The 22,650-nt window shown below is 48.5% G+C and overlaps 1 protein-coding gene across 5 annotated transcripts in view; it reads right to left on the bottom strand.

Annotated features, from left to right (window-relative positions):
* The window catches only part of CASZ1 (castor zinc finger 1), a 299,498-nt gene that overhangs the window by 148,691 nt on the left and 128,157 nt on the right, over window positions 1-22,650 (bottom strand). For 3 of the 5 annotated variants that reach the window (XM_066636960.1, XM_066636963.1, XM_066636961.1), the window contains one exon: window positions 5,968-6,063. In XM_066636960.1, the coding sequence (XP_066493057.1) occupies window positions 5,968-5,971 (4 nt within the window). In that variant the 5' untranslated portion in view covers window positions 5,972-6,063. The remainder of the gene's footprint in view (window positions 1-5,967; window positions 6,064-22,650) is intronic. The other 2 variants (XM_066636962.1, XM_066636964.1) reach the window with 1 other exon arrangement.

Genomic DNA, 22,650 nt, shown 5'->3' with positions numbered 1-22,650 from the left:
TTTTCCCTCTCGCATTCGCTGATGAGAAGCTAGTTCTGAAATTATTCCTTTTTACTGCACCAACAGTGCACCTTACAAAGAAGAGGAGGAGGAGAGGTCCCTGCCCCAAGAGGCCTGCAGTCTAGAAAATGACAGAAGGAGAGCAACCGAGGAGGGGTAGGGAACTGAAAGTGGGGCAGCCAAGGGAAATTATGCAACTGCAGCCACTACACATATTTAGGCTACACTTCTTGGCATCCCCTGCTCCTCAAACTGCACAGCCACAGAATTCTGCAGCATATGTGACATTTTGAAGAGGCATCAGTGGCAGTCCATGCTTGAGAATTTCAAAGGATTCCCTGGAAAATTTTTCAGAGGAACTTCTGATTATAATCATTTAGACTGTATGCTCATCTGGGCAGAGACCCCCAACCTCTTGTGCTCTGCCAAATGCTGTATATAATGATGGCACAAAGATAATTGCCAGGTCACAGCAAAACAGCACCTTTTGCCTGTGGCACATTCAAAGCCAATTTTCTCACTCCAACTATTGACCTCAAGGATCTGGGGTTAGAAAAACCTCCCCCCCCCCCCGATTTTGTTACAACTACCCAAAACTCAGGCCCCAGGTCCTGAGAGCAACCCCCAACTCAAACAAAGCCTGGATTTATGCAGATAAATTCAAAGCTGGGAATTTATCTGCTGATTTATGCAGATAAATTCAAAGCATGGCCTCAGTACTATTCTGTATCTTTGCTGGAAAGCACTCACAAAAGTTATAAATAGGGCAGGGGTACAATTGTGAAGCTAAGCAGAAATGGAGAATCACAAACAAATATTTACTTTTTAACCCTATAACATCTACAGGACAGCTTGGTAAACTGACTGCCATATCGACTTCCAGTCACTTTTATTTGCTCCAGACACTGCAAAAAGTTGTCAATAAAATGTATATCTGTTGGTGCCAGGAAACACTCTCATCATCATGACCGTGCACAGTTAGGGCATCCTCAAGATGGAAAGGTGACCTGATGCAGCCCTCCCACCCACACACATGCACATGCTCAGCCTTGCACATGACTAAAAGGTTCGGTTTTAGGAGGGGAAGGGTACATTCTGTGCCAACCAGCCTTGCTCCATGTGCTGTTGCCCCTGCCTCTTTCTCCTCACCCAGTGTCAAAGCACCCATGATGCACCTGTGCTTAGTGTCACCTGCACAAGGAGTAACAGAACCTGACTGAGTATGTCTCCCCCCCCCCCCCAGGAACTGTTTCAGGTTCATGGAGCCAGAAAATGCTCAAAGAACAAAATCCAGATTTCTCTTTCTACCATATTGTGACCTCCAAGTGGGCAAGAAAGACAACAGTCTTCCCCCACCTGCTTGCCCCAGCACCTGGTAATCAGGGGTCAACTGCCTCTGCACATGAAGGTTCTACTCCACAATCACTGACAACACTGATCCATTTCATCTGGAGCGCGAGAAAAATCCCCCCACCCTCACTGTTCGGAGGAAGCTGCCTTAGGCTGAGTCAAGGCCATCAGTCATCTAGGCTGCTACTTCTGGCACTGACTGGCCTTCTGCGCGAGACGCCAGAATCACTCCACCCACTGAGCTCCGTATACATTTGCCAGTGATTTCCAAGCATGCCCAAATCATCACCAAAGCCTCAAGCACACACAGGAGCTGCTTGCCTCTGCAATAACACTCAGCACGTTCCCTTTGGCTGAGCCTTTATATGGCGCTTGTGTGAGGCCCGCTCTCTCCATCCCCTCATCTCCCAGCCCACTGAAAGCCCATCTGTCAGTGGCACCTGTTGGCTAAGGGGGCTTGTTGACTGCTCCCTGTCCATTACGGCCCAGATCATGAGCATATTGCACAGTGCTCTCCACACGAAGCCGGGGAAATCCAATACGCTGAAAGGTTAATGCAATCAATTAGGGTGACAGGGAAGTAAAGTAAGGCTTCCGAATAGATGAGAGAAAGAGAGAGAGAGAGAAACTGAAAGGGCTTTGCTGGACCGGGAAGAAAAAAAACTGGCATTATTCTTTTGGTGTTCTACTTGTGCTAGCGTCATTGCACAAGGTCGTGCCTCCATGACACAGAAGAGAAGGTGGTTTTCATGTGGGGGACAAAGCCACTCTCCCACTGGTGACTCCAAACATAAAACCCCAAACAAATCAAGGAAGTATGTGTGGGAGAGGGGAGCGGCCCAGGCGTCAAAGGACAAACAAAACACGATACAAGGTAGATTAATTTTGGGCCAGGGGACTGGATTATTGCAGCATTCATCACCCTGGTTTATGTAAAAGCTGCATAAGCACTCCTGTGCTTGTGTGGGACAGAGTAGAAACTACTGCAAAGAAGTTGAAAAACGACAACGAGTGAAATGGGACTTTAAATGAGAAAACGATGCAAGCAGGATAAGGGACCCGGAAGGGGGTTCTTGTCCTCCCTGTGGAAGGTGCAGGTACAAGCTAAGGGCGAGGGCTGTGACCCTTGCAAGGGCTGTGCCTCCTGGAAGGAAAATGGCATTTGCTCAGCAACAAATTACTGGTGGGAAAACAAGGTCCCTGCAACAGAACTGGCAGTTTAAGAAACAGGAAGCAGAGCTGCTGAGGACTCATCGTGCAGAGAAGAAAAAAAGGGCCAGAGGGAGAGGCTGCAAAATAGGCTCTGGAATGAGCCATAGGTGGCTGTTGGGCAAATGTGGCCAGTCACATTTCTGCTTCCAGAGGGGAAGGGAGGCTGAGGACGGCTCCACTCGGAAGGCTGCAATGCGTGTGCTTGCCAGGGTGCCCAGGAACCGGACAGCCCTTCCCATGAACTGCACAGGGCAGGAGCCTTCCAGTGCAATGCCACCCGCAGGAGCCAGGCAGCATCTCCTTCCTGCTGCCTGCACAGCAAGGTCAGAGAGTTTGCACCTCCAGCTCAGGAGGGCCAGTTACAACTCCATCAGCCCTGCCACTCTCTCCTTCCATCCCCTCGTTGGAGGAAGAGAAGAAGAAGAGGGAGCAGGTCAGCGTGGAAAGGGGTGGGGGAGATGACACCTGTTTACTTTGAAAGGAGGCCTCCTTCACTTCTGGGCTAGCTCAACATGGCATCGCCAGCGGTTCATGGAAACCAGTCACAGAACCTTGTGGATGGCTGTGGAAAGGGAGAAGGGAGGAGAGAGGGCACAGCAAGACAGAGCAGGGAGTGTGCGTGGAGGCAAAGGGGGAGGGAGGGAAAGGGGAGCCTTGCAGGGCAGGAGGAAGAAAGCTGTAACCAGGGCTGTGGAGTATGCAAAGGGAAGCATCCGCCTCTTCCTTTGAGCACTCGAGGCAGGGTGCTGGGGGGGTGACCTACACTGCGCCCGGCTGTGATCGCATTTCAGGGCCATTGCCTGCCGATCTCGAGACAATAAAGAGAGCCTTTGAAGTCAGAGAAAGAAGCCGCAAAAGGCAAACCAGAGAGGTCTTGGGGGGGCCGTGCGCGGGGAGCGAAGGGCCAAGCGGGCGGGTTGGAGAGCTTCAGAGGACAAAGCCCGGAGTCGGGCAGCCAGTGGGGCGCCCCCAAACCAAAAGGGACAGAAAAGAAAACAAACAGTTTATGAGCAGGGCACATGCTGCCTCTGTCTGCTCCCTGAGAGGCCCCTGCTGATGATGGATGGATGTGCAAGGCGTACCCACTCCTGCCATGTTGCAGCAGAAAATATTTACATAACACTGGCCTTCCACCGGTCACCTCTGACACCACCGGGCCCTGGCCTCTCGTGGTCCTCAGATGAGGCAGAGGCCCCCCTTGCACACCCAACACCTGGCTACAGACAAGACACCCAGAGTAGGGCAGGAATTGCCAGGCCAATTGGTAGGATGAAGGCAAGAGGCTCATTCTCCGCAACTTGCTGAGGTGGTCCTTTGGGTTACAGGCAAGGGGCATGTTGGACTGGAAGTGTCTCAGTACAAATCAAGGGCCCTGGAGGTAGGAGACTAGTATCTTAGGGAGGTGGTTCTGAGCTTAAGTGACCAAAGCCCTGCTGGATCAAGCTGGAAGTCCAGCAAGTCAAGCCCAGGTTCCTGCTTCCCAGAGGAAGCAACCAGAAGCCTCCAAGAAGCCCCTAAAGCAGGTGACGGCCCTTCCCTGCAGGACTCCAGCAACTGGCATTCAGAGGAAGACTGCCACTGACCCTGGGAGACCTGTTTCACTAGTGTGGTCAACAGCCATGGATGGGCCTCTGTAAGAACTGCCACAGGTTCAGCATCTCACTTCCCACAGTGGCCAGTCGGACACCTCTGACAAGTCCATGAAGGGTCCTCCCCCACGCCACAGCAACTAGCATTCAGAAGCAGGATGCCCCTGGACCTGGGGCGCCATCAAACCGTCATGTCTAACAACCACTGCTGGGTCTATCCCAACAAGAATGTGACAAAGCCCCCTTCACATCTAACAGCCCCATCCTATCCCTCACCAGTCTGCACAATGCAGTGAGCTGATGTGGCATGCCAGTCTGGCGGAGGTGGACAGCCTGGTGGAGGTAATAAACAGAAATAATTTTTACTTGACTCCCCATAACCCGCCAGTCTGCCAATGGGTCTCCTCGGACTTACGCAAGCTATTTAGCTGGTGTACGTCAGAGGAATGCAAGGAGCATGTTGGGCCAGAGAAAAGGGCATAGGACCTTGGCATCTGCTGCCCCTCTCGCCCCTGGTTTGACACAATCCCTGCCCTGATCCTGCCCAAAACTGCCCCTGCTGCCACCTTACCTGCTCTCCTGGGGCGTCCAGGAGCCACTGGCACATGTGTGTAGCCACTAGTTGATTGCACCAGTGGCTCCATAGTACACAAAGGCAGTGTAGCTTTTGAGCTGCCAGAATGGGGTTTATGGCAGCAGTCTGTGTGAGGTACTGCTATAGGCCTTGAGGAGGACTGGGCAGTTAGTTAGCAATCATTGCTGCATCTTGTGGCAGAGAGTTCTGTAAGTAAAGCATGTGCTCTGTGAAGAAGGATGTGCTTCCATCTGCAATGAATCTCCTGTCAAGCAGTTTTACTGGGAGATCCAAAGGGAGTATCACAAGGAAGAAAAACTTCTCTAACCGCTTCCTCCACACCAGGCTTGGTTCTGTAAGCCTCCATCGTGTCCACCCTTTAATTGCCTTTTTTCCTGCTAACACAACAGCTTTCCATTATAGGAAAGGGGCTCTGGTCCCTTAATATGATAGCTTTCTGTGTTTATGCATGGGGAGGTTTTTCTTGCAGTGATGCACTGAAGCACATGAGCTTCCAACATGCACCGAGTTCTGCCACAGGGGCCCATCTGCCACTTGCAAAATGAAGCCTGCTGTTCTGTACAGGTTGCTTTCATAAATCAGGTAAGAGTGAGCCAGCATTTTGCCAGTCTCAAAATGTCCAGATTTCCATCACCATGTGCTGACAATCAGGTCAAAGATCAAGAAGATTTGCAAATCCCATTACATGGGGCTTTTTCCAGGGATAACACTTGCAGAAGCTGAGCAGGTCAAAGTTTTGTCAGGATCTGGATGGGAGCCCACCTGAGAAATCCATGTATGCCGCCTTGAATTTCAGGATGGAATAAAGGCAGGGATCAATGTAAGAAATAAACATACTCCTCGAACTTACATACTTGCTTTTCCTCCCACCCAAATACGTCCTTAACATGAAGAGAGGGACGATTCTATCACCAAGCTACGGTTGTTCCACTAGATCAGATCACCTGAACAAAGGTAGTTGTGCTGCTTGGAAGCCCCAGGACTGCCACTCTCTCTGCACAATACCTGACCAAGTTGAAGGGCCCAGCACTACACCAAGCAGGTAGCCTGCACTCCGTGCTTCTTTGTGTCCCAAGTGGTGTGTCTCTGCCCCCTGAGCTTCAAGTCATATCAGAACATATAAAAACCACAGACAAGGCCAGCCAAGTGGACCGGAGTGTCAAACTGCCACAGAGACACAGAAAAGTAGAAAAGAAAAAGGACCCGTGTGGGCGGACATACCCATTGGTGGTCTTGGTAGCCTCTCCTACCTTTCGATGACTGGGAATCGGATTCCTCAAAGGATTTACTGTTTTTAAGCTGGGAAGTCACTTCATCCTGAGAATGAAAAGAAAAAGGAAGGTGGTTAATACCCAGAGACACTGCACACTGAGGGGTTCAAGTTTACCACTGGAACAACTGCTAGGTGCCCCCCCCCCCCACTGTGGGTTTTGACCAGATGGGGATCACTTGGCGTCAACGTTACTGCAGGCTACTGACTGCTGATTCACCTGGGATCTTTCAAAAACTCTGGGGCAGAGTCCAAGTGCATCAGACCTCCTGATCAGAAAAGACTGGACAGAGCGCACAGAGCAGTGGTTCCCAAACTCTGAGCTGTGGCTCCCCAGGGAGTTGCGGAAACCAGCTGGGGAGCTGAAGAATCCTTGTGAAAACCCACTGCCCTATACAATGTATAGGATTGAGGTCCTAATAGGAAACTGCAGGTCAAGGGAGACAGCAGTCAAAAAAGTTTGGGAATCACTGGACTAGAGTGACACTCACTTTCTGCTCACAATGTCATGCTTAACTGGAAAGAGGAAGGCAGATCAACCTTCACTGGGAGCAAGACCTTTTATTTTCAGATGCATATATCCCACCTTCCCTTACTCAACACAAAAGCACTGTGGTTTTATCTTTCTGGGCCTGGAAGAGCACAGCATAGGAGGACAGCAGTAGTTAATTACATTATAGTACAGTACTAAGCGACACAGAGGTCATGCTGGTGTAAGTCACTGCTATTTTGAAAAAAAACAAAAACAAATGTGAATGCTCAATACCCACCCACCCTCTTCTTCCTCTGTGCTGTGCAGGTGCTTTTGGGGGGGGGGCACCATCACTGTGCAGGAATCACATCCTCTGTCCTATGCAGTAGAAATTTCAAGGAACTGTGTGAGGCCTGCATTTCTCTTCAGGTACATCCCCCCACCTGCCAACAGCTCCACTGACCCCCCATGGGCTAACTTGGACAGACTCAAAAGTAAAACAGAAGAGGAAAAACAACAGTTGCAGAAAAAAAAAATCCACACACACTCATGCAAAGTAAATTGAATTATTTAGAGCCATATGTTCCAAAACTGTGACGGAGCATAAGAAAAACCGTGTCGTGAGACTTCCGGATGGGGCCCTCTCTATATGGAGGAGTGGTGATGCGAGGGGGAAAACAGAGACAGCTGCTAAGAAAGCAGCTGGTAACAGGCTCTCTTCTCCCACTGAAAGAGGGGAAGGTGCGGGGAGGTTCGGCTGCTCTGTATGCTCTGTATTGGACATAGCTCTGTTGGCTATGTCCAACATGGCACATAACACACAGGTTGTTTGACTTGGGTCACGTGCAACAAAATTCTTAATTCTGCCTGGTGCTCAATTACTTTGAACTGAAAAGAGAGGGACGGCTTTGGGTTTGCCGGAAGGGAATTGAGACGGCACCCCACCCAAGCACAGGTCTGAGGGTCCTTTTGCTCCAGGATTCTCGGCGCATGCTCTGCACCTGTAGAATACAGTAAGTTGCATCCTCCCGAGTCAGGCCCTTGGCCCGTCTGGCTCAGAAATGTCTACACAGATTGGCAGCAGCTCCCCAGGGCTTCAGACAGAGAAGACTCTTACAGGCAAAGCAGATCCCTGACCATTGGTGAAAAATCCCACTTGGGACACACAAAGTGACTTTCTGCTGTGGTCCTGGGAGGCAGCATTTGGGAGTCATTTCCTGGGAAAGCCCAAACTGTTTCTGGTGCTGCCCTTTTGTGCCACTCTGTCCGCCCCCTTCCCATTAAAAAAAAAAAAAAAAGCATATTCAAGGGAGCTGGTAGAGTAGCAGCTCTGGAAACAGCCCTCCATTGCAGCGGTGAAGGGGGCTCCCCCGAGCATTCTAGAGAGAGGGAGAGCTGTGACGGGAGAGGACCAACCAAAACACTCCAGTTGGAAAGACTAAGGGGGTGTGTGAAGTTACCTGTTAGATGTGTGTGTGGGGGGGGGGGGGGAATGTCACACAGAACATTCCCATCTTCTTCATGGCCAACTAAAGTTGCCTTTCCCTTTCTCAGCAGTTCACAAACTAATTGCCCAATCCTGTCCCCCACCCCTGGGGATAATGCAGCCATGCCAACAAGACACATGCTGCGTCCAACGGGAGGGGGGGCAATTGAACAGCCAGCAGGAGGTAAGTAAAACGGTTTTTTTTAAATGTTAGTACATATTAATTTACTAATGTACTAATCACTACTGATATACCAATTAAATATTTTAAATAGCAGCAAATATCCCTCCAAACCCCCCTGGATAGGCTGCCCATGTGTCCCCTTGGACCTACACCACTTTGCAGACATAAATTTCATGACTGAAAATGTTCAGGGTGGCCTGGGAGAAAGGAGATAGAAGACCACAATAGGATTGGGACCAGAGTGCCTGAACAGTGCATTTCAAGTACAGTAAGATCTTCCTACGTATTCTCTGAGTAATCCTTACAACAGACTTATAAGGTAGGCCAGAACTACCCCCATATTATAGATTGGAACTGTTTGCTAGAGGACAACAAATGATTTGGTGGGGGAGGCAAACTGCAAACTAGGAATGTCCAGGTTTGGTGTTTTCCATTCTTATTCACTATGCGACATGATGTCCGCATATCAAACTATGCGCATATCAAACTACAAACTATGACTGCTAGTTTGTAAGGGAGAACCTGGTGCTCAAAGCCCCCCATTTTCCCAGACCCGAAACTCCTTCTTCACCACCTCAGAAAAGTGTCAGTTACTCAGAGATGCAAGGAAAGGAACATGACAGGAGATCTTGCCAGTGACTGCTTCTTTTTTCCAGGACCAGGTCTTGATCCTTGAAAATAAGCCAACCGACTCCAGCATGGGTGAAGCTGTCCTCCTGTCTCTTCCACCCTTTCCTCTTCTCTTTTTCCATCTTCTGCTCTCTCCCTCTCCCTGCCCACTCCTGGATGCCGGCAGCCGCTTTATTTCCCCCACCACCCACTCCGTGCCTAACCCATTGATTGACTTCTTTTTTAAAAGGGGGGGAAAAAACGGCTCCAGCAGCCCCCCCACTCCGTCTCCCTCCCCCTTCGACCCCTTATTATTTTGGCCGCGGCTTATCAATGATGCAAGAGGAATAACGCCAATTTACTTAGAATGTGTAATCCCCCAAATCAGATTGGGGGATTGCAAGAGGCGGGCTGACCTTGCATATGTCTCCATTAAAGCCACCCAGGCCTGCGCTTGTATTCTGTGTTCCCAGCACATATTTAGACAGATAACGCTAATTGTACTTGACATGTCCTCTTAAGGATGGACTCTCCTCCTCCTCCTCCTCCACCAGCTCTGCCTGACAGACAATGAGCCGATGTTGAAAGCCGGGATGCACTCCGTTTCTCAAGGCAGGGACAGCAAGGATCGGGCGGGCGGATGTCCGCCCCCCATGACAGGGGCCCAGTTCTCCCCTACCGTCCAAACCTCTGCCAACGCACTGGGTGCTCTCAGCGAAGGCCTTCAAAAGCTGGACTGCAAATGCCCCCAAAGAACCCAGGGGTTTGCCTGCATGTGCTATGCGCGTGTATTACACGTGTCTTCCTTTCTGGGGCATTCTTAATCGGGGATTAAAAATTGCTATTGTGGCAGACTTGAAGAAAAGACACCCCACGCTCCTCCGGAAGCAGGAGGGACTCAAAACGCTGGGAGATTTTGTTGAGGATCAAATGCAATGGGACCGCAAAGGGATGGGCAGCCCAGCCCTGAGAGTCTCTCTCGCTCTCGCTCTCTTTCAGACTGAGCTACCTAAGAGAGAAAAGGAAGATTGTCAGCAGAAAGTCGAAGTCCTTAAAAGTCCGGCCAGCAATGTGGCACCAGCCCCCACCCCTTTGCCTCTTCTGTTCTTCTTCCCACTCTTCACTCACTCATAAAGGGATGCAGTGCACAAAAGCTTATCCTGCAGGATGTGTTTGTCCTTCAGGGTGCCACAAGACCCCCTGCAAACAAAATCCAGAGGGGTAGCTGTGTCAGTCCAGAGCAGCGCAAAGAACTGTACGCTTTACAGCAGCTTCCCTCACAACAAGCCTGCGAAATAGGACCCTATTATTCCCCAGCGCACAGATTCGGAACCCCACTGATTCTTCCTCTCATCTACACATCATAGGGTTTAAATGGCCAAATCCAGGATTTATTTTCAATGCGACAGCCAGGAAAAACAGAGGGGAAAGGGGGGCAGAACCACAAGAAGGTAACACAAGCGACAAGAACTCCTCCATCCCAAAATGCCCCAGGAAGCAAATAATTGTAATAGTAAAACCAGCAACATTCTCCCAATCACACTATGACTATATAGCATTACAGGTTATATATAGCAAACCCACCACTACTTCCAAGAAACCAAAGCCAACTTTCCCAAATATCGAGGGTGAAACATCTTCTATGTCACTGTGCAAGGTTCTGAATCTGAAAAATAAGAAATGAAATGAAACCAAGTAGCCTCTTTTTATCCTGCTTATTCCTCAAACTATGACGGGTGAGAGAGGCAGAAAAGCACCTAGGCAGGAAGAGGAGGGTGTTGTAACAACAGGTCCATGTCTACTATGCAGCCCTGAAGCACAGATTTAGCACCCAGAACAGCCAAATTCTGAAACTCATGTAAATGTATTGTCAGCCAAGGACTTTTACCCTGTCCTGGGATCAATCCAGGTAGGGCTGGGAAAGACCCCCGCCCCAAGACTCACTGTGAGCTGTGCCAGTTACTTTCAAACTGCACTTTGAGTCTTTTCTGCGACTGGTAATACAAGGCATGACATCTCAAGAAACAAATAGCTCTAAAAAGGGGAGGGGCTGGAATATTCAGAGCACTGCATTTCCCTCCTCACTATTGAAGTACAGGCTGTACACACCACCTGCCTCTTCAGACAGCAGGGCACACTGTCCCCTTCTTCACGTGGGAAGCCGCCACGACCGGTAGCAAAGAGCTTGCCGTATGAAGAGTCACACTTCCCCTGGAACCTGCCTCGTTTGCTGGACTACACACTGTGTCCTGGAGCCATTTCACTTCCAGCCACTCAGCTCAGAACAGTCTCAGCAGGGCAGGCAAAACTTTCCATGTGCCAAAGTGGACTCTGGGCCTGCCTTTCCCCCTTCCCATCTCACCACCTCCTAATTTGACTTTTTCCAATATCTTTTCTTCAACAACCTTTTTCCCCGTCTTCCTCCCCAGCAACTGCGCATTTATTAATTCATGAGGCACTAATTAGTTCTTTGTTTAATTTTGTGTTAAACAGACTGACCGGAATGATAACGACTTGCAGCGTTGCATTACGGTCCCCAACCGCCCCTGTTTTCTGACAACAAGGGAGTACAGAGAGACTGGCGTGATGAACCCCAATTCCCACTTCAGTTGCACTTCATTAAGTCAAAATGTGACAAGAAGCTTAGAGAGTAACTTTCAGATCGGATCGCACATAACAATTGAGCAGGAAAGTTTCCGAAGGGGGGCGGGGGAAAAGCAAAGACGGTGGAGAGGCGCCTCTGAATGAAAGCTGGCACTGCCGCACAATTCCCCCGCCGTTCACATCTTAAAGGAACCGCAGACACCAGCAGAGCCACAACCAGGGCAGCTCCCCGCTATTGCCGCAGAAAACTTTCTCTCTCTGTCTACTGGATGACTTTGCAGGCTCGGTCAGTAACAGAGGGCAAGGGTCGTTTCTGATGTCTTCTGATGGAGAAGCTCTCAGGAAGTGTTCCATTACCTGATGATCCTTGCAAACTCAGTGGCAGAACTTGTGAAAGTTCTGCAACGTGGGATGGAGTCTGCGAAGGCCATAGTGCAGCAGCTCTCAAGCTTTTAGCACTGGGACCCACTTTTTAGAATGAGAATCTGTCAGGAGCCACTGGAAGTGATGTCATATCATGACCAGAAGTGACATCAGCAAGCAGGAAAATTTTTAACAATCCTAGGCTGCAATCCTACCCACACTTACCCAGGAATAAGTCCCATTGACTATCATTGTTAAAAGCCTATACAAAGTAGCCTGTTAAAAAAAACAGATCTGTAACATTTCCCCAATGCAGTCACATGCCATGGTAGCATCAAGCATATTAAAAATAAAATATTGAAATGCATGGGGACCCACCTGAAATCGGCTCGTGACCCACCTAGTGGGTCCCAACCCACAGTTTAGAAACACTGGGATAGTGCATATGGTTAAGCCAAGATGATCGAATACAGAGAGGCTGCGATGTCCCAAATTGGGTTCAGAGGCAACCTGCTCTTCACACAAACCAGTTTACCCAATTCAGATGTCATGGTTGATGTCAAATCAGGAAATGAGGGAAGGAACCAGGGCCTATGATGGGAGGAGCACATGAGCCCAATGCTCTTTCACTAAAGCAGCAGTATTCAAACTCTCTAGGAGAGTTTGCACCACTGTAAGTCCTTGCGGGGGCAGGGGAAGGCAGAGATGTGATCCCCAGGATCGCGCCGCTCAGGAGGGCTGCAGGGACTGGGATGCACTCAGGGGTGTGGGGAACTTTGCACGAGCATCTGCAGGGCTCCCCAGCTAGTTAGAAGTGAAAGTAGAGCGACTGCGCTCCACTTCCGGTTTTGTGGAAGTGGAGTGCAATCTCCACTATCACTTTTGCTGGCCTGGGGAGCACTGCAGACGTTTGCGCAAAGCTCCCCACACCCCCGATAGGCTGCTGCAGGGACTGGTGAGTGCATCCCAGTCCCTGCAGCCCTCCTGAGCGGCGCGATCCTGGGGATTGCGTCGCTGCCTCCTCCCTGCCTCCTCCCTGCCCCCGTCCCTTAAGGGGAAAGAGGCCAGGGCCCTCAGGCTGGGGCAAACCACTGCACTAAACCAAGGTTTAGCTGCTATGCCCCAACCCAACCAATGAGTCCATGTGGGATGCTTGGACAGAAAGTGATTTAGCATGTAATTAAACACGCAATGTGGAGTAAGCCTCATTGTACTTAGTGGACTGACTTCTGAACAAACCCACACCCAGAAGCACAGAAGGTGCAATAAACATGAATGAGTCAACATGACCTAAAGACCACCTTGGGGATATTCATGCAGACTTGCTTATACTGTAACATTGGATAGATTTTAAACCAGTCAGAAACCTATTTGGCTTTAGGAGCACCCCAAGTCCAACCCCAGATACTGCTGACCCCGTATCAAATAAAACAAACAACTGATCACTTTTTGGCATTTAAAGGTGCCCCAACTCTATTGCCCAAGAACAATATCTTACTCTGACTAGAAGAGCTGGCCATGAGTGTCACCAAAAGACTTTAGGAATTGTCCTTTGTGAAGGCAGCTTTGTTTAGTAATCTCTGGTCCTTTCTGTGGGACCTTGGCTTGTTAAAATAGGTCTCAGTGAGACAGTAGTGCAGGAAAAATGAAAACACATGGGCAAATATCTACAAAAATGAAACCCAACAGCTCAGTTTTAGAATCCTTTATCTTCTTTTGCTTCCCTTCCCCAAATCCTCTACATAGTTTGTATCAGCTTAAAACATACTGAACCTGACAGATCATAGCAAGGCCCACTACTGCACAACAATGATTCTCAAACTTTTTAGCACCAAGACCCACGTTTTAGAATGCCAATCTGTTGGGACACACTGGAAGTGATGTCATTAACCTGGAAGTTATATCATGGCCAGAAGTGACATCATCAAGCAGGAACATTTTAACAACTCCCATACAACCAAATCAATCAATCAATCAAGTTATTAAAAGTTTACAATAAATATGTTTAAAAAAAGAAAATAAAGAACAACCCTCCTTACCTTCCCAAGGAGTTGCTGATCTGTTTAAAAAAAAATCCCCAAACATCCAAAGGCTGCGATCCTATCCACTCTTACTCAGGATTAAGCCCCTTTGACTACCATTGTTAAAAACATATAGCCAGTTAAAAGTACAGATCTGTCACATTTCCCCAAATGCACTCACATACCATGATAACATCAAGTCTAATATATTAAAAATAAAATGCACATTGAAATGAATTGGGACCCACCTAGTGGGTCCCAACCTACAGTTTGAGAAACACTGGTATAAAGAACTCTGAAGATGAACAGGAAGTGAGGCTACTTGTTTGGCCAAGGCAGTTATCATACCCAAGTATAGCTGCCATCTTGTTTATGGTTCCCATGCTTGTGGCAGTGTGCTGACAGGCTGAAATACAACAGGCACAGCTCTTTCAATCACAGAGAGGCTGTGGTGAGGGGGAAAAAGGTTTCACTGACTGAATTATGCCTGAATTCAGACTGAATTAGTCTGAAAAGACTATTACTGCTTCTCATTCTCTTCCAAGGAGCTCAAGGCAGCTTACATGGCTATCTTCAGACAATATGCTATCCTCACAACAATCCTGTGATATAGGAGGGTTGAGTAATAGTATTGGGAGCAAGACCTCTCAAGTGGGCTTTGTGGTTGAGCAAGCATTTGAATCCAGGTCTAAGTCCACCATTCCAACTGCAACCCCATTTCCTGACAATGTAACTCAGGTCACAAGATCTCCATCAAGGGGGAAAAAGGTGGCAAACGTAGCAAGCATCCTCAAAACCTACCAGTTTATGACAATGTAGAGGCCACTTTGGGAGTGTCTGTGTGTGCGTGGGGGGGGGGGAGAAAGGTAGCCTTGATTTTGCAGAACAGTGAGAGTAAGGAAGAACTGCTTAGTGTTAGGAATGACACAGATATCTCAAATCCCCCCCCGAGTTCAGCCTTCCTTCTCAGAAGCAGCTCACAACTCAACTCAGTGCCCACAAATACAGGCAAGAGACTGACTCCTTGCCAAGAGAAAGTGCCCACCAGAGCTCAGCCTGGTGGAAGAGAGACCCTTGCCTATGGCATTCTCACGAACAGGGCTTGGCCTGGCCTCCATGACAGGATGGGTGGCAAATCTTTCTGGATTAAGCTCCAACACTTTTTCAGAAGCCAAGCTCCAAACACACAAGTGATTCCCCTCTCTCAGGGTGGCCAAATGGCACTGAGAGAGAGAGAGAGAGAGAGAGAGAGAGAGAGAGAGAGAGAGAGATGGGAATTGCAGAGCCATCTGAAGCCTGTTGCCAAGAAGAGAAAGGGAGATTCCATCGGTTTCACAACCTGCCATTCACATGCCGGGCCGATAATCATCTCCAGTTACCCACTCCTATTGATCCAGACTTTTGTCAGAAAGAGAAGGGGGGAAAATGAACACAGCCCAAGACATTTTGGCTTCCTCACTCTCCTGCCGCCTGAAGCAGGCACACAATGGCAGTGTTCACAGACCAGAAAGGAAGCTGCACGTCAAGTCTCTTTGGACCAGGACAGGCGTGTAGTGAAAACCCAAGTGAAAATGCAAAGAATTTTCAGGCAAAGAAAGAAAGACTATCCAGTCCCTTCTCCCCTAGTCAGCCGATAAGCCAAGCCAACACAATCCAGATCAGAGTTTTGCCACAGGCAGAGAGCAGGTGTGTTGGGGAAAGGTGCTTAAGCCACTCAAGAAAGCAAGACAGGTCCCTCGCAGGCACTGAGAGCCATGCTGGAAGGTCTCTCTGAAACAGAAAGATACACATTTTTGTGACCTAGAAGGAAACACATTTACTAGGCAGTAGGGAAACGTATGTTCCTGTCCTGGAAACTTGCAGCTAACTTTTTGTAGAGGGACACACTAAAGACAGGTAAGCAGGATGAAGAGAATGTAAAACAAAAGGCAAACAACTCAGTCTGCCCAAGGTCAGAGGGTTCAGCAGGGCTAAATGAAATGGAAGCCAAGAGAGTGCAACACACAAGTGCACATGGAAACACACACACAGGGGTTGTAAGAAGCAAGCCCCTTCCACCAAGGAGTTTGCAGGGCACTTTCTCAGGTTTCCGGTGTGTCCAGGGGAAGGTCCCAGTCAAGACAAGACTGCAATGACATGCATCCAGTTGGAGTACCAACTAAGCATGAGGCTGAAATACAATCTTAATGGGCATTGCAGAGGTGAGCACGAGAGAGATGGATAGTGTCTTTGGCGCTCTTTCTGCCCCGGTCAACTGTACACTGTAACCACTCCCCATACAGTTTGGTAACCTTGCACTACCTCCTGCTAATTTGCTCTTGGGCTGTCTAAGCAAACCAATTATGGCTAATCATTAATTATAAAAGGGGGTAGAGCACAGACAGAGAGAAAGAGAATATGGAAGAGATTCAGAACGGTGAGGGAGGGGTGGAATTTGACAGTGCAAGAGAGGCTGAAATGCAAGGTGGCTGCAGCCTGGCCATCCAACCCACAGCACCCAAGACAGAAAAATCTCATTGCGCTTCCTTTAATTTGCTACCCAAAGATCCACCCAAATCCAATCCAAACAGCCAAACTTCGGTGAATCTGGGCAAAGCCAGAGGGGAAGTTTCTAAGACTTTCCACCAGGATTGGTTTAGCTCTGAAACAGAAGAAGAGGCAAGAACGAAGTCTGAAAGATAAAGGGTTGCGATTGCAATATTAAGGCAGGTCAGAGAACAGAGTGCATACCAGGAACCCGGAACGCTCTCCCTCCGTGACAGGATGACCGGCGATCCCAGAGCAAATGCCTCAAGAGGGGGATGAAAAATGGACCTTATTATCATTATTTCTTTTAAGAGACCCTTGATTATGCAGAATGGGAATGCTGACTAAATTACTGTCTATCCCACCGGCTCCCCAATGCGCTGACACCCCCGAGAACTCAGGCAGCTGTCAAGGCATCCAATACTTCCTAGCCCCCCCAACAACCCCATTTGCCACCTCCGCTTCATATCTTTCCCTTTTGTTTTGGGCTTTTTTTGGTTTTGTTTCGTTATCCTTCCTGCACACACGCACACATGCACACTCCCCCTCCTTTTCCTACTTCAAAAGTCCCAGGTCTGTGTCAGCCCGACAGACAGTGGGGGGGACGGGACAGCGTCATGGAAACCATCCTTTTCTTGGGCAAACATTCTGTTTGGCCCCCGCATCCCAAGTCCCTCTTTTAAGGAGCTGTCAGGACCCCGGGGGAGTGTCACACGACCCAAAGACCAGGCGTGACCGAGCGTATTTTCTGCTTGAAATTTGATTGATTAAAAAACTTTTTAGGAAAACCATGTTAAAGGACAAAAAAGGAAAGGGGGGGAACCAAAACAGAAAGCGAAAGGGGCGGAGGGAAAAAGCGAACACTTAAGTAGTGGGTTTCCTAGGTAATAGCATCGGGGACGAGTGTCGGTGGTAGTTAAATGGCATAACCAGGCCGAAAGGAAAGGTCAAAAGAAGCACGAAACTGAACCACAGCAGTGTTTAAGGTAATGAAGTAGCAGGGAAGCTGGAGAATGACCATTTGGGGCAGCGAGAGAATCCTAACCATTCTGCACATGCTCGACATGACAGGCTCTGGGTGAAAGTCACCCTAATTGCAAGGGCAAGAAGCAGGGAATTTCGGCAGAGCAGGGCAATGTTAGATTGAGATCAACTGGTAGGTCTTTGGGTGATTTGGAGTAGATTAGCAGGACGTTCCCATTCCCAACTACAGTGGTGCCTTGCAAGACGAAATTAATTCGTTCCGCAAGTCATTTCGTATTGCGGAAATTTCGTCTTGCGAAGCGCGGTTTCCCATAGGAATGCATTGAAATTTAATTAATGCGTTCCTATGGGCAAAAAAAGTCAGAACAAAGTCAAATTTGGTTTACAAAGTGTTTATTAAGTGCTCTTTAAAGGCATACATACTGTACAGAGGATTTCAAAAATTTCAAGCACAAAACTTCAACTTTTTAATTTTAAAAATTCGTCTTGCGAAGCACGGCCATAGAAAATTCATCTTGCGAGTCACCAGAAAAAATAGCAAAAACGCTTTCGTCTTGCGAGTTTTTCGGTGTGCGAGGCACCACTGTATAGTTCAACTATAACAAGTTAAAAAATATATATCTGCCCCGGCTGGCCTTGCATTAACTGCTTCTCTGGAAGCTCAGTGTTCCCTACCTGTAAAATAGGAGCACTCATTTATTGCCTTTGACACAGACTTTCTGCGATCCAGTTTGAAAATTTTGTGGCAGACTCTCCAGTCTGTAGTTATGCAGCCAGAGGTTTACAGTTGTTTATTCAGGTCACCCCAGTGAATGGCTCATGGAATGCAATAGATTCCATCCTGGTTCCATCCTTGAGCCACCATTTGTGTTTGGCTCCACCAACCCCCAGCCCCTATTTTACACCTGACTCCAGTTGGTGAACCTTTGGATTATAGGAAAAATCTAAGCAGATTTCACAAGCCTGACCATCACTAGCGCAGGTGAACTTTTCAGACAGAGGCCCCACACGCTCACCTTTCTGCTCCTCTACTCCCCTCCATCACACATGAGGGGAAGAAACTGAAAGCTCCTAACTTGCACTGTAAAATAAACTAGACTTTCCTGTTACACCTGAACTGTGGAAACTGTGGTTTGTTCTAACCGTAGTTATTGCAAACAGATCAGGATCCAACCATGATTTTAATCTTGGCTCATTTTAACTAACTGCAATTAGAATAAACTAATTCTAATTCCAGCTTCTAAAGTCTGAACATCATGGGAAACTGTGGTTGATTTAACAGTGCAAGTTTTCAGTGACCTCCCTCACATGTGATGGATGAGTTGAGGGGAGAAGCAAGCCAAGTCCAAGGCTCACCACAGCTCATTCATTAGCATCCAAACCATGGTTCTAGTTTGCTTTGTTCCAGAATCTCCAGATGGAGCCAAGTACAAAATAATGACTCTGGGTAATGCTGCACGCAAAATGTTGTCTCAGAGTACCGAGTCAGATGTAACATAGAGGCCCCAGATACCTACTGCATCCCACAAGCCATCCACTGGAATGATCTGCATATATGTGGAGAAACCTATATCTATAGGTTACTGCAGAGCAGGGATTCCAACAGACTAATATAATTATGCTGCTCTACTGCTAATCACCCAGTGATCTAACAATAAATCTGGATCAAACCTATGCCCATTCCTGATTTGGGGGTTCATCTGTATTCTGCCAGCCCCACCCCAAATTCTGGTCTTAGGTGCTGCTCAACTTTTTAAACAGTTTGTGATGCCATCTCACTGCCTGGCACTCTGAGGGAAGGAGAGTGTCCATAGCATTGCTAAGCCATGAATCAGTTTTTACCCTTGCCACAACACCATGACACACGTTTGTCATCAGAGTTTATAAATGCATACACATGCGTGCACACACCACAATGTGGTCATGTGGGGATGTGCTTTAATTTTAATTTCAAGCCAGAGGTTGGCTCCTCTGCAGGGGCTGGGGCACCTTCCTTATGAGGAAAGGCTACGGCGTTTGGGCCTCTTCAGCTTAGAAAAGAGGCGCCTGAGGGGGGACATGATTGAGACATACAAAATTATGCAGGGGATGGACAGAGTGGATACACGGATTTGACTCAACACAAATGGCCACTGCAAAGGAATGGAGAAGGGGAAAAATGCATCCCTTTAAAATCAGTTTTAAAAACTGAACAGTCCTTTAACAAGAGCCTCCTTAATGAGAGAGAGAGAGAGAGAGGGCAGCAGGCTGACAATCCATCAATCCTTCTCTCTCCAGGCGACCCCTCCCTTCCCTCTGAGCACGTGAAAGAAAGGGGATCACTTTGCATTGGTGAAGGAAGGGCCTGAGTGGAGCTTGTAAGAGCTCAGAGGAGGACTGATTGATGGACTGTCTTCTTAATGACTCTTATCGTATATCACAAAGGTCAGCACGGCTGTTTTTAAATCACTGGAGCAAAGACACTTTGTTTTTAAAACTGATTTGCTATAGTGCGTTTTTTGCCAACCACGTGAGCGCTTGGAACGGAATAATGAGGCTCAACCTGTATACTGCTTTTCAACCAAAGAAGTTCGAGAAGTGGTTTACAGACAAAGGAAAAGACTCAATGGCTCCCTGTCCCAAAAGGGCTCACAATCTAAAGAGAGGCAGAGGAACACCAGCAAACAGCCACTGGGAAAGCCACTGGGCTGGGGTGAATGCACTACAGCTGCTTCTCCAGAAATTTTAAAGTAAAAACACACACTTTAAATTTCATTCTTTGGGTTGCTCATTTTATTGCTCTTTCATAGCTGTTATTCTTCTGAAATGAGAATATTTAGCTTGTTTTTTAGCTCCCGTGAGTTTGCTCTATGACTGTTTTATTATGGTTGGCTGGCAGGCACGGTTTGCTCTTGGGCAAACAGCAGATGACAGATAAGCAGGTGGGTAGACAGGCGGGCAGAGGTCAGACGGGAAAGCTGAAGTCGGCCGTGCATCACAAAGCCTGCAATTCGGGGCCTGCCAGCCTCCCTCAGCAACCCACTGCCCAGGCTGAGAGAAGACAGCAGACACTACCGTTCTTAATATCAGCAAGTGGTGCTGAACTGCCCCTCTGGTGCCACCTGACACACTGAACTAGGGGGACTGTGGGATGCTGTGTAAGCATCCCAGTCAGGAATGGGGGTAGAATCTCTCCAACCCCAGAGGCACAGCAAGGGAGTGCCTGATCCACAGGCATACCATCTCTTCAAAATCTCATGCAAGCCAAGATGGAGTCATCACCCATTCTCTCCCAGCTGCCAAACATGCAAAGCACCAGGAACTCTGCAAAAAGCAAGTGCAATCAGATTTTCGTATTCCAAATCCAGGTTCTTTGCAACCAGGATTTTTACTTTTGGAGGTGGACGGACACACATCTGCCAAAGGGAGCCCAAGCCGATAAGTTCTACCAGAGCACCTGTCACTAGAAACAAGCCAATATGCTACTCAGATCGAGTTACTGTCAAGGGAGGCACCAGGACTGAACTGGATCATCTCTGTTGCTACATCCATTGGTTCCACCGGTAGCCTGGACTACCTCCTAGTAAGACATCCCACCACCCAAACTTCTGAGCCTTTGGGGCTCATGATGCACACAGACTACAAGCCCAGACAGGCGTCACCTCTTCTTGTGGGACCGTATAAAATGTGCAGGCGCATCGAGTGCACACAGACACGGAATGCCGCCGCCACTGCTGCCATGGCCCGGGAACTGTCAAGAGAACACGAGCAAAAGCTGTTTCTTGACAGTGAGTCATTTATATTTTAGCTTCGTTCCATTATCCTAACGAAGCCTTCATCAGCAGATGCAATATTAACAGCAGAAAACCAGCTCATTACATCCAGGGGGAATTCATCAAGCCGACAATCACGCGTGCTGCTCCTCCCCCCACCTTCCACCACCGTAAGTGAGCCATGGAAGAGGCCACTGGCGGTGTTATTTATTTATTTTGGCAGGAATGTCACAGCCTGCCCCGCCCCCTGCCGCCCACCCGCACTCCTGGTTATCAGCCCTCTTTCTCAAGTGCCTCTGAGAGCCTTAAAATATACTGACTACTTGGGACTGGGCCCACGTTTACACTGCTCCAACTTGTCAGTTCACCCGAGAGATTGGAAGCAGCGGAGAGCTCACTGAGGAACCCACGTCCTCCATGAAGGAGCCTCCGGCGGCTGAATTCCCAGACCGCTACAGCCCCCTGCCCCGAGCAAAGCAACCAGGCCACCCATGCGTTGCCAAATGCCCACCTGAGCTAGTCGGCTTTGAGGAGGACCAACCAAAGTGGGGTTTTAACAAGCATCACTCCAAAGAAGATTCTCTTCCACAGCAGGGAAGAGATTTGAAACACTCCACAGGGAAGGGTTCCCAGGATGTCAACTCCAGTCTCTCCTGCGCTCTGCTGGAATTAAGAGAGATCCCGTTTGTCCAACAACATCCCAAAAGTAGAAGGACCTGGGAGGGCAGAGTCTCTAATCAGGCTGCAGGGACAAAGGCCCAAGTTGACCTTGTCAGCTCCATTTACTCTTACTGCCTATCTGGCTCCCACACCCCCTTCCTCGATCCCTCCCTCCCCACATCTGGGCTAATCCTGTTCCTCCAGAGAAAATCCTTCTCTGGAGAAAACCCATCCTGGGAATTTTTATTAGATTATCAGAGCCTGCCAAGCATCTTGGCTGCCTGGACTAATCCTAATCAGGTCTGATTCCTATTAGCAGGCTTCATCAAAGATGCTAAACTGTTCCAAAGATCTATTTATTTCTCCCTCCCCTCCCTTACCCATACCCAGGGTGGCAAAGAAAGAGGTCCTTGTATTTGAAACTCATACCCAGTACCAAGCTTCTGATTGCTTATCTTCCAATTAATGGAAAACTGCAAGTCTCTAGTCCTCAAGGTTCTGAAATAATACTGGGGTGGAAATCTTGGTCTCTCCTCCTTCTGGAAATCAGGACCCTTCTGTTGTCACTTAAATCCTGTTCCCAGAACTCTCTATAGTTCAGGATGACCTCATCTCCAAAAATATACTGTGAAGCTAGAATGGGCAACCCAAACAGTGGAGGAGTTGGAGCCCTTTGTGCCCAACTAAGCTCAAGGGTATCTCCTGCAGGAGGCCTAAACTAGTGAGGGTGTTGACTGGCAGCCTGCTTCCAAGAGCAGCCAAGGAAAAGCCTCCAGGAAGGCCACAAGCATCACACTAGAGCAAATGCCACCCTCTTGCACCTGGCGGTCAAAGGCAGGTTTCCAAGCTCAGCATTCCATTTGGCCCTTGTGTGTAGCAGCTGCTGAAAGACAAATCCTCCCACATCTATCTTCCTCCTAAGCTAGGCACTCATCATATATTTTGTGACAATGAGTTCCAAAAGCTAATCATG

The sequence above is a fragment of the Tiliqua scincoides genome, chromosome 9 (genome assembly GCF_035046505.1).
Source record: "Tiliqua scincoides isolate rTilSci1 chromosome 9, rTilSci1.hap2, whole genome shotgun sequence".
Classification (NCBI taxonomy): Eukaryota; Metazoa; Chordata; class Lepidosauria; order Squamata; family Scincidae; genus Tiliqua; species Tiliqua scincoides.
This window is presented reverse-complemented; position numbering and strand designations above follow the sequence as displayed.